General features: G+C 45.4%; 1 protein-coding gene and 1 pseudogene across 1 annotated transcript; one reads left to right on the top strand and one right to left on the bottom strand.

Moving 5' to 3' along the window:
* Positions 1 to 38: 38 nt before the first annotated feature.
* LOC123068348 (disease resistance protein RPM1-like) lies at positions 39 to 5240 on the top strand (annotated as a pseudogene).
* LOC123068349 (synaptotagmin-4) lies at positions 5210 to 10983 on the bottom strand (the record flags this gene model as incomplete). The annotated part of the gene is given in 14 exon segments (XM_044490923.1): positions 5210 to 5661; positions 5787 to 6095; positions 6481 to 6618; positions 6835 to 7110; positions 7204 to 7425; positions 7731 to 7865; positions 7970 to 8383; positions 8493 to 8636; positions 9405 to 9530; positions 9638 to 9727; positions 9807 to 9839; positions 10099 to 10206; positions 10288 to 10362; positions 10747 to 10983. Coding segments are annotated over 14 exon segments (2478 nt in total). The 3' UTR covers positions 5210 to 5442.
* Between the last annotated feature and the right edge of the window lie 1319 nt (positions 10984 to 12302).

The raw sequence follows: 12302 nt of genomic DNA, 5'->3' as shown, positions 1-12302 counted from the left end.
CACCCACGTGGCCACGTTAGCAGTTTTGCGGACGTGGCTCCATGTCAGCCGGTATCGTCAACGTGGCGTCCTCAACACCTTTTCTTCTTCCTCCGTCCTGCGTCTCTCCCTGCTCCCATCTTCTTCGCCCCGGCTCCATCGCCAGCCATGGCACATGGAATCGGCGGCGAGGCGGGGACCACTTCACGGACGCGGTGCAGTAGTTCTGGTCCCGGGACGCGTCTCCCCCGAGAAGCCACGAGCCCTCAGCTCTACTGTAAGTAACAACGGATCAGAACGCATTCCTCTGGGCTGCTTACCCTTCGATCCTGAGTACTCTGTCTATTTTAATCACAAAATTTGGGTTCTCGATGCTTCAAACTGAGCGCAGGATCAGCAAGCAAAGGGTTCTGAATTCTGATGGAAGGGCGCGCAGAAAGTGTTCGACAGAATGCCCCACCCAAAACATGGGTATATCTATCCACCGGCCTGCCAGGAAATTGCAGTGACAGGAAAGATCCTGCTGCCCGCCGACAACGACACTGCAATGCACTGGCAAATCTTGTCGATGGAAGAAGACCCAATACATTCATCCCACCGGCACATGCTCGGTAATGTAGTGGCAATTCCATAGTGTTGTTCCCTTCAATGTTTTCTTCCTCTTCATTGTTTCCAAAGTTTTTATTTGTTCCAGGTGTCTGTGGACTTACTATAAACAAGAACAACCGGGTCACGACACTTGCTAGATTAGTACGTGCCACATCCTCAACCATAGCCTTAACCTTTATCGGTTTCCAGCTAATAGAGTGGTATTTTCCCAGATACTCATGGCCACATCAGCCGGAAAACGACGCTGCCTACAGTCGTAAATAGCAACCAAGGACAAGAGCAAGAGACGCTGGCTAGATCTAAACTATTGACCGTTTTGGCGGTGAATCTTCTTGAATGAAAAGTATAAAAGGTTAAATCAGTACGTGCCCCATCATCGACCACAGCCTTAGTCTTTTATTTGTTTCCGCCTAAAGTGGTATATTCCCGGATACTCAACGGAAGACCAATAGAACATTCATCCCACGTGGGCTCAGTAATCTACTTGCAATGCGCTGGTGTTTCCTTCAATATTTCTTCCACCACATTGGGTTCATCGCATTATTTGTTTCAGTTGTTTGTGGACGTGTTATAAACAAGAACAATACTAAATTAGTAGGTTGCCCCGTCATCAACCGTTGCCTTAATCTTTTATTGGTTTGCATCTAAAGTGGTATATTCCAGGATACTCAAGGCCACATCAGCTTGAAAACGATGCTACGGTTGTAAATGGCAACCAAGACAACAGCAAGAGACGCTAGATAGATGTAAACTATTGACCGTTTTGGTGGTGAATCTTCTTGGAAAGACAGAAGATTCCATCTTTTCAGGTCTTGAAAGGGACAAGGGTGGTGCTTAGTGGGTGTGCTACCGCTAGGCAATAGTAATATTCAAGCTTCTTGTAAGGTTACTTTAGAAATATATGCACACTGCACACCACAGGATTGGTTTGGGAGTTTTCCACTAAACCAAAGATATAAACGTTCTGTGGTTCTCATAGCATACTCATGAGTCATTACCCAACAACTCCATTACTGAAGCAAAGATTTGTATAGCCAGCTCCATCTAGGAGGCAACCATGTTAGAGGGTGTAATCTGGTTGCTAATCCTGAAGCTTGGGGATGCCCTGGCGAATGAAGCAGCTGTGCTAGGGAAGTCGTTTCTCGTCGAAGCATCTGCTCTGCAAGGCCTATTTGGCGAGGTACGGAAATGAAGGAGGAGCTGGAGAGCATGCAGGCCTTCTTCCGAACTGTCGAGCGCTTCAAGGATGCAGACGAGACAACTGTTGCATTTGTGAAGCAGATCAGGGGCCTTGCCTTTAACATCGAGGATGTTATCGACGAGTTCACCTTCAAGCTGGGGGAGGACCGTGAGGGGATGTTTCTGTTGAAAGCAATTAGGAGGGTCAAGCAAATCAAGACATGGTACCGGCTAGCCAACAATTTGCGTGATATCAAAGCAAACCTCAAGAGTGCTGCAGAGAGGAGGCGCAGGTATGACCTCAAGGGTGTTGAGAGGGACGCAAAACTGACAAGAATAGGCAGCTTAAGTATTAGACCTGCAGAGTCTGTACATTTTAAAAGGGCAGATGATCTTGTGGGGATTGCGGAGAACAGAGACTTGCTGAAGAAATGGATGAAAGATGAGGAGCAGCGACACATGATCATCACTGTTTGGGGCATGGGAGGTGTTGGTAAGACAACACTTGTTGCGCATGTCTACAACGCCATCAAGACTGACTTTGACACCTGTGCTTGGATCACTGTGTCTCATAGCTATGAGGCTAATGATTTGCTAAGACAGATTGTTGAAGAGTTCCGAAAGAATGACAGGAAGAAGGAATTTCCGAAGGATGTTGATGTCACAGATTACAGAAGCCTGGTGGAGACAATCCGCCGTTACCTAGAGAAGAAAAGGTATGTTCTTGTCCTAGATGATGTTTGGAGTGTGAATGTTTGGTTTGACAGCAAAGATGCGTTTTTTGGTGGCAAGCTTGGTCGGATAATTTTCACATCAAGGATATATGAGGTGGCACTGCTTGCTTCCGAAGCCCAGATGATTAACCTGCAACCCTTGCAAAATCACTATGCATGGGATCTGTTCTGCAAAGAGGCATTTTGGAAGAATGAAAACAGAGACTGTCCACCAGAATTGCAGTATTGGGCAAACAAGTTTGTGGAGAAATGCAATGGCTTGCCGATTGCTATTGTGTGCATCGGGCGCCTACTGTCATTCAAGAGCGCGACTTTTCTGGAGTGGGAGAATGTATACAAAACTCTTGAGCTGCAATTTACAAACAATTGCATCCTGGATATGAACATAATCTTGAAGGTTAGTTTGGAAGACTTGCCACACAACATGAAGAACTGCTTTCTTTACTGCTGCATGTTCCCAGAGAATCATGTGATGCAAAGGAAGTGGCTAGTGCGGCTCTGGGTCGCAGAAGGATTTATTGAGGCGAGTGAGCATAAGACGCTGGAGGAGGTCGCAGAGGATTACCTGACCGAACTCATCAACCGGTGCCTGCTGGTGGAGGTTAAGAGGAATGAATCAGGATATGTCGATGATTTCCAGATGCATGACATCCTTCGTGTGTTGGCCCTCTCCAAGGCACGCGAAGAGAATTTTTGTATTGTCCTCGATTACTCAAGGACCAATCTTATTGGGAAAGCACGCCGTTTATCAATCCAAAGAGGGGATATCGCGCACCTTGCAGAGTCCGTGCCGCATCTCCGCTCCTTGCTTGTCTTCCAGAATTCGCTGACTTTTGGCTCGCTCCGTTCGTTCTCAAGGTCTGTTCAGTTAATGTCTGTCTTGAACCTGCAAGATAGTTCGATTGAGAGCCTGCCAAACGAGGTGTTTGACTTGTTCAACCTGCGTTATCTGGGCCTTAGACGGACCAAAATTGCAAATATCTCACGGCTGATTGGAAGGCTGCAGAATCTGCTTGTGTTGGACGCCTGGAAAAGCAAGATCACCAACCTGCCAGTGGAAATCACAAGGCTCTCTAAGTTGACGCACCTCATCGTCACTGTGAAGCCACAGATACCGGCGATGCAGTTCGTTCCTTCCATTGGCGTGCCGGCGCCTATTGGCATGTGGTCTTTGGCGAGCCTGCAGACATTACTGCTGGTGGAATCCAGCTCCGAGATGGTCCGTTACCTCGGTGCTCTGGTTCGATTGAGGTCGTTCCGCATCAGTAGAGTCCAAGGCCGCCATTGCGAAAAGCTCTTCAAAGCCATCACCAATATGGTCCATCTCACCCGGCTCGGGATCCACGCGGATGACGACCAGGAGGTTCTGCAGCTCGACGCGCTCAACCCGCCCCCGTTACTCCAGAAGCTTTTCTTGCTAGGGACGTTGGAGAAAGAATCACTGCCCCGGTTCTTCTTGTTGATCAGCAAACTGAAAAGCCTCACCATCCTGCGGCTCGTCTGGTCAAAGCTCGAGGAGGACATGTTCTGCTACCTCGAGGAGCTGCAGCAGCTGGTGAAGCTCCAGCTCTACGATGCGTTTGACGGCACCAGGATGCGCTTCCGGGAGACGTCGTTTCAGAAGCTCCGGGTGCTCAAGATCTGGGGAGCCCCGCGTCTCAGCCAGATGACGATAAGAAGCGGGGCGATGCCCAGCTTGGTCGATCTCAAGCTCCTGCTCTGTCCGGAGTTGAAGTCGTTGCCGTGCGGGATCGAACACGTGGCCACGCTTGAAGAGCTGACCCTGGATTCCACGGCGGAAGAGGACAACATATCTCATGTTCAGAGAGTCTACGTCGGGTTCGTCAGGAACCGCGAGCTCGCTGCAGAGAGGATTCAGTAGTAGATGCAGCTCCATCCTCTCTGCTTCTTATTTGTTTCTTCTCTGCTGTAGTAGATTCAGGAGTAGTATACTATAAGTCATCTGATGTAACTTGAAACCTTCAGTTTCTATACAAACTGTGCAAAGCCTTATTTATGTTTGTGCATTTTAAAGTTTTCCTGCGTCCATGTTTGCGTTTGTCTTCACTATATTTTCCATGATCAAAATCAGCTTCAATTTCAGTTGTGATTCGATATGTTTCACTTATTGTCTGAACTTTTTTGGGGGGTCACTTATGTCTGAATTTTAGTTGCAGATCATGCTAGAATCAGTGTAGTTTGGGCTTTAGACTTGTGTACAGCTTATTTCCCTTCCAACACAAAACATGATTTTTGTTTCCCCGCGCGTTAATTATGGTCTGGAGCAAGGCCAGACGGCACGAAGTTTAACCTGTAATTTCAGTAGGCTACATAGATGGAAAATGGCTTTTCTTATTGTACTGATTCCATTTTGTTTACAGGATGATCAGAAACTGGAAGATGCACCCCAATTGCATACAGTTCCTTACATTTTCGTGCCATAGCAGAGCAGCACATTGTTCGGATCGAATTTCGCGCCAACATTGCATATCTTATCATAAATCAAGTATTTTAGAGGAGCTAAATTTTTTCTATGATCCTTGTTTGTTTGTACTAGCATTTCGCATGAGAAAATGGAAAAAAGAAGGGTTCACTGTAAACCCGTGTGAAATTCAGCAAGTTTTTTTTACCAAAACCATGGTAGCATTGTAAACCCGTGTGCAAAAGGATCAGCCTTTGGTAAGCTGCAAAAGTGCAAATACTGATGCTTCAGCACTAAATATACCACAAATTATTTTAGACTCTTTCTGAAAATTTACAGCTCATTTTTTGTACAACTTTAAGGGCGTCGTGACGTGATAATTTCGCCTTGATTTCCTACCCATCTACTTACTTACAAGCAACCGCTGATAAATTATATAATTACATAGTTCTGCGAAAAATGATTAGCACTTTTTGCCATCTCGTCTGTGAAGTGTGTTTGTTGATCTAATTATAATTACTAGCAAGAGGTCCTTGCAGGACCGGAGGATGTCCTGACGATTTCAGAACCAAGGTCGTGTATCTTTTGCAGCATCAGGGCCTTCTCCCGCTCCAGCTGCTGTATGTACAGATCCTGCTCGTCCTGGACGCTCTCCACCTCCGTCAGGGCCAGCGACAGCGCCTCCGCATCGCCGCCATCGTCAACCAAGCCCGAGCATTTCTTCAGGCTGTCTCTCATCTGCCCAGAGTTTCAAAGGATGTCCATCACACGGGACATACAAGCGGTGATGTTCATCACAGAGGAGAATTAAAGTGGCAGGAGTGAACAGAAAAAAGCATGGACAGATTTATGCATTGGCTCACCTGTGCTGATATCTTGTGTCCTTTGCCAAGGGCGGACGCGTCTGTCAGCAGGCTGGTTTTCTTTGCCGAGTCTGCTGCAACTCTTCGGGCAATCTTCACGTGGATTTCTCCGCTCCGCACTCCTTGCAGCGGTATCCATTTGTCGGCGGGTTGATTCGGAGAAAGCATGCTGTATTCGACGGTGCAGTTGCCTATGCTGGCGGTTGGAAGGACCGCGTTATGGTCCTTGACATGCAGGATCAGGGGTTCTCCAGTTTCTGCAAACTCAAATGTCTGGTTCCAGTTTGGAGCCAGCGTCTTGTAAATGACCTGCATGGAAGGAATTATTCAGCTCAAACTGGTTGCCGCACCTAGCAACTGCAAGTAAAAGATTTGACTTATACTGCGGCCCCAGATATAGAAATGGTGGCAAAGACATGGTTGCAAGAGTTAGCACACTGCTATGCTTACTGAATTTGGATAATCTAGAGTAACCTGACACACTATCAAATAATTATTCATGATAGGTACTACTAGATCAGTACGTGTGCGCAGTTTATGCCTTCGCCATGGTACTGAGCTTATTTTCTCTGCTTAAAAACTGCTCAGAAATTCAGTATGACTCCCGCTGTTTCTACTGGGAAAGATTCCATGCAAGAGAAATGTAATGGAACTTATTATTGATGAAAAACATCAATAGAACTAATCACCAGACCTTGGTTCGCTTCTTCTTGTTCCCATATTGCACCCTGACATATGGATCACTAGTTCCTCTAAGATCAGCAGCAACAAGATCCCTAGCCTCAATTATTACTAGCTCGATCCAGCCAGCTTCAACTTTACTGCTTGATCTCTGAAAAAAGGAGTGCAATTCACAATCCAAATGCACAAATCAGTTGAAAAAAATGGCACACCAAGAAAGACTATATGAAGCTATCTGAATAAACAGAATCAAGGATAAACAACTAGTAGTGGAGGGTCTAATGCGTACTACTAAAATAATTGTACTGGACATAAAAATTTAAAAGTTTTAGTAGGGTTCTTAGCAAAATACTGCCGGTATACACACCTTCAGACTGTCGTTGTGATCATTTGATATTGCCTCTATTTCGAGCCTGATCTCTCCTGAATCTACTTTTTCAAGTGGTACCCAGACATCTCGGCTAGCACCATCTAGAAGTCCCTCCAGATTTACTCTTGCACTGCCAATGCTATCATCACTGAATGTGTCTAAATTATAGCATTTGACCTTCAGATATTCACCACCACCAATCTCATCAAATTCAAACTTGTCATTCCAAACTGGTTGGGCCGTACGAGAGAGTGTCTTTGTTCTGTATAAAGCCTAGTGGAACAATCTGATGTTAGAACACAAAATTATCTAAGCTAAATATACTGATTTGTTTGTGAAACCAAAGTTGAGCAAGGTAACAAAAACCTTTCCATACTGGAGTTTCACATAAGGATCACATTTCCCAGATTTACTGTTTACTGCAAGGGCCCTACCCTCCACTACTTTGACTCTGAGCTTCCTTCCTGTCCTTGACTGAAGCTTCGGTGATCCATCAATGGAACATTGAAATTCATTGCTCAGAGAGTTACTCAATGTAACCGACCCATCAGAGAATTGCCATTCTTTTAGCACAAGACTGACAGTTAACTGCAAACAAAAGGATTTGGAACGGTTTGCAGTGCAATCAATAAATATAAAGCAGTTCAAATATGTAACTGTATACATATAGTAAGGATAACCTCCAACACATATGGCATAATTGGCAAAGCAGACAGACTAATATACTTTTTTTAGTTAGCTTATGAAAATTAGCCAGCAGATATGAATCCATGTATTAGAAATTACAATCTTATATCAGGTCTAAAAACAAACAGGCTGTATATTATGTGAAAAAGAACTGATGATGCACATATAGTTACTAAAGAAGAAACGGCAATAAATAGGCAAGTTACCTCGCCTGTGATATCCTCCTCAAATGGAACCACCATTCCAACTTCTTTTCCACAATGCTCAGCATGCCTTGCAACCACACCATCATTATGTCCTATAGCCCAAAATATTGTTGAACCATCTAAAACATACTTGACCTGTTTAAATTGACTCTTAGCGCCTTTGTTATGCAGGAAGAACCTCAAATGTCTAAAGTGATGAAAAACATAGTGAAAGAAGAAGAGCACTATCTGTACCCTACCTTTATCTCACAGCTTGTTAGGTAATTATACTTGACACCATCGGAATCCAGTTCATACAGAAGAAACTTGACAAAACCTGTCTCTCCATGCAGTACCATGTTAAATGTGCTATTCCATGTAGGATTTGGACCCTCACAAGTAGTTGTTTTTCTCATCAAAGTGCCAACTTCCACCTCAATAAATGTATGTGCCTTCCTGTTAAGAGGAGTCCCAGGTGTAGTGCTTCCACTTGAGCTTTGCTGATTCCCTAACTCATTAGTTCTGCTCTTTCTGCCAAGGTTACTAGCTGAAACAACAGTAACAGAAAGAACACCACCAACTGCTTGTTTCTTCAGATCTACTGGTGGCAAAGAAAAGCAGAGACGGCGAGGCTCAACCATTGTCTTGGCTATTGTTTCAGTCAAAAGCTTTACCTGAATGGATATTTAACCTTATAAATGTCAGTACACAATGGCCGCCACCATTACGTTAAGAAAATGCAAAGATATCAAGAGCTGAACTAAATGGTCCACACAGACCCACCAGCCATGTTGAGACACCCGGTAACTCCATACCAGGAACTGTTTGGCTTCCACCACTTCCAAATGCTACACCTATCCTGACTTCTGGAGTAGATTCAAAAGAGTAGAGGACAGCTTCGCCATCAAGAATGGGACTCAGTAGAAGCTGCAACAATGTAATCTAAATCAGAGATAGTAGCAGAACTCAATCCTGCACAGCACAGTACGGTGCTGCAACTCGGAGAGTCGATTGTTATCAATTCAGATATATTTAACATACAATGTAGTCCCCCCATTCCAAGTTTAGAAAATTATACTCCCTCCTTCCCACAAAATAGATCCCCTAAGTTTTTTCTTAAGTCAAATTCTCAAGTTTGACCAAACTTTAAAAAGTCTGACATAAGACAAACCTTAAAGGACTTAAATCTTTTGGGAAGGAGGGAGTATAAACATCTACAACACCAAATTAGTTCATCGTATCCATCATAAAATATATTTTCTATACTATATATACTTGTGTAGTATTAGCACATTTCCCATAGACTGAGTCAAATCTAGAGAGTTTGAATTAGGACAAAACTAGAACTTCACGTAATTTGGAACGGAGAGAGTAGTCAAGACAAAGCAGGTAACGGCATAACCATTGGGATAAAAAATATCAATGTACAGGAAATGCACTAAGCCTCGCAAAAAAACTGCTTCCTGTGAAATAACACAAGACACCATGTCCTTGCTGTGACAAACGCCTATAATCTAAACTGCATGCTCAAGCTTTTTTCCTTTGTCAACAACTCATAATTAAATGGCTCTTACAAAAACACATTTTTTGTAGTCAGCCTCTTGACATCATTAAACAAAGTTGGGAATATGTCCCTTTCCAATTAGATATAATGGTTAGAAAGAGCATAACCAATGGAGAGAGCAGAAGACATACATCTCCCTTGATGTGGATGCTGTTTATAACAATGCGAGCAGTGCCCATCAGAGGTTTCGCTAATTTCGCCATAAACATCACACTCATCTCTTTGCTGTGCCAATCAAAACCCAAGGACATGACTTGCTGCATATTCAAAAATAAACAAATTATAGTGTTAAGTTGTGTCTTAAATAAACTATGGATTGTACAAGTCTTTCAGATAGCACACAATACAGAATATGGACAACTACCTGTTCACCTGAAGTCATCCAGCGCATACCCTGCTCTCCCAAGGTAGGTGGGCAAGAACCGAGTGAGAATTCCTGTAATTCTATTTTATCCTGGGGATGTAAAACCAAAGTTTTAGCACTGCAACCAGAATAGCAAATGAACAAGGAAAATGAATTAAGGGGAACTTACTATCAGTTTTGGTTTTCGATTCTTTAAGCGTCTCTGCAAAGTTATAGACTCAGGTCAGCTACTTATAAAAAAAAACTGTAGAAACCAGTAAGCAACATGTCTTGCAGTACATATTGACTACCTCAAATTAATAGAACCAAAAGGAATTTGGTAATGAATTTGATTCATAGATCATCAAATTCCATCAAATGCATATAGGAGTAGTATAATCTAATTTGATTTGCCAAAACCTTTTGAACTAAGTTGCATCCAAGCACAAAATATAATTTCAAGATATGGCGCAGAAGCTCACCTCGACAGTAGATTGGAACTTCTTTGATAGTTTTGGCTCCATGTAGTTGGGCCAAACTTCAATCAAAAGTTTGTTCAACCACTCGCAAGGCTCTATTGGAGTGGTAGGCTATACAACAGAGTAAAATGAGCATGACTGTATCTCCATAAACAAACAGTAACATAAATAAAGCAAGGGAACAGCACATACTGTTGTGTTCAGTATAAGGTGCTTCCATCTTTTGTTCAAATCTTCTACAGCCATCTTCCGTTTAAACCTGCCATACTGCATCAGTGATACAAAAGGGTGAGAACTAAGGAGACAAACGAAACCATTAGGGACCCAGATAAAATGCTGTTGCTGCTAATCTCACATTCAAAATCACTATTAGCACTTAACAAAACAAAACAGATCAGAGTGTCTGAATAAATAAAAAGTTATAGTTCACACCTCACACTCTGTTTCTCTTTCAGAAAGTACAAAAGTATCATGTGAACGCCCAAGACCAACATTATACACACTCTGTTTCTCTTTCAGAAAGTACAAAAGTTCATGTGAACGCCCAAGACCAGACATTATACAGGCTATGCTAAAAGTAAGATGGCATGAAACGGCCTACGAATCTGTTCATGATCTGAACAAAGCACAGGGGAAAGAAACGGCAGCTACCTGAATGGTCGCCCAGACGGCGGCGGCGAGGGGCACCCAGTTGGAGAAGGGCACGACCCAGCGCTCGACGAACCAGGCGAAGAGGCCGAGCGGGATGAGGAACGGCAGCAGGGGCTGCTCCACCATGACCTGGTTGAAGAAGTCGAGCGCATCCTTGGCGTGCAGCTTCTTGAGCCCCTTCTTCGGCATCTCCGCTGCACCCTCGGCCCCGCGGCTTCAGGGACAAGCCGCTCCACTCTTGTAGCAGGATTCCACACAACACAAGCACGCACACCTTGGCGTGGTGACTGACAGGCAGATGAGATGACTTTGTTCGGTGCTTTACGCCTTTGTTCCCACTGGTTCTTGTCTTGCTCCTAAGCCCATCTCATCATCTTTTTGCACGCACCACACGCGGCTTTCTCAGGCACACTGCCTGTCGTCCGTCCACCTGCAATTTAGCACGAGTTAATGCCTGCCCGCATCGTGAAGAGACGCCACCACGGCAGCATCGGTAGAGAGATGATTAGGTCCTGGAACTGCTCCCACTTGTGAGATGTTTCAGTCTCACCTGTCCTTTCTCTCCCCCATCCCCCATCTAGTGTGTAGAGAGAATAATACAGTCCCTGAATTGAAATCCAGGCCTCGTAGCAGCAATTATCATGGAGAAATTGACCTAGTGGTATTAGTGTTTGGCTACGGCAATTGCTCTGCTCCTTCCCACTCACGAGATCTTTCAGTTTCACCTGTCCTTTCCCCCCCTTTAGATACAAAAAAAAATAAAAATCCATGTGTGGTGCTAGGCAATTATCATGGGGGAATTGACCCAGATGAGCCTGCCTGCCCAAGTCAATGGCGGAATCACGGGCCGTCTAGAACCACGGAAAAGTAGAGGGGGGAAGTCTACAGTCTAGTGTGTTGAATTTGTGGGGAAGACATGGCAATTCTAGTACTGAAGGGTCGGGAATTGGGTGGGAATAATCGGCAGGCATGAATGCGCGGAGGAGGAGGAGGAGGGAAAGAGAGGAGAAGGAACCAACCTGGCGCCGCCCGAGGGGCGCCGTGGACCAGACTGCCGGCGGGCGGGCAAGCAACCGGTCCCGGAGCACGCGGCCTTCGTCCCCCTCCGCCGCCGAGGCTCGCGAGGGCCCCGGATTGAGACGTCGATCGATCTCCCGAGCGGAACCACGAACAGGCCTCCTCCCCGGCCGGCCGCGTTGGGACCCCGGCAATAAGGACCGACCGCCGGGCCTGGCAGCGAGTATGGCAAGTTTTGGGGCCGGTCGGGGTCGGGATGGATCGATCGGGGCCGGGGCGGGCAGGTTTCCTTCCTTGCCTTGCTTTGGATTGGATCGTAGCGCTCGCTGTCCGTGGGTTGGTTTTTTGGAAGCTTTGGGGGGTGGGGGGAGCGGCGGAGGGGCGGAATGCGTCCGTCAAATTTGGCTGCTCTCTTCTCTTCTGTTCCGCCTTGGTGCGAGAGGGAAATGAAGAGGGAGAGGGGCAGTTGAATCAACCGCACTCGTCTCCGCTCCGCTCCGCTGCGCTGCAGACTCTGACAGGCAGCACGAGGGAAGGCC

Source organism: Triticum aestivum, chromosome 3B, assembly GCF_018294505.1.
Source record: "Triticum aestivum cultivar Chinese Spring chromosome 3B, IWGSC CS RefSeq v2.1, whole genome shotgun sequence".
NCBI classification, from domain to species: domain Eukaryota; kingdom Viridiplantae; phylum Streptophyta; class Magnoliopsida; order Poales; family Poaceae; genus Triticum; species Triticum aestivum.
This window is presented reverse-complemented; position numbering and strand designations above follow the sequence as displayed.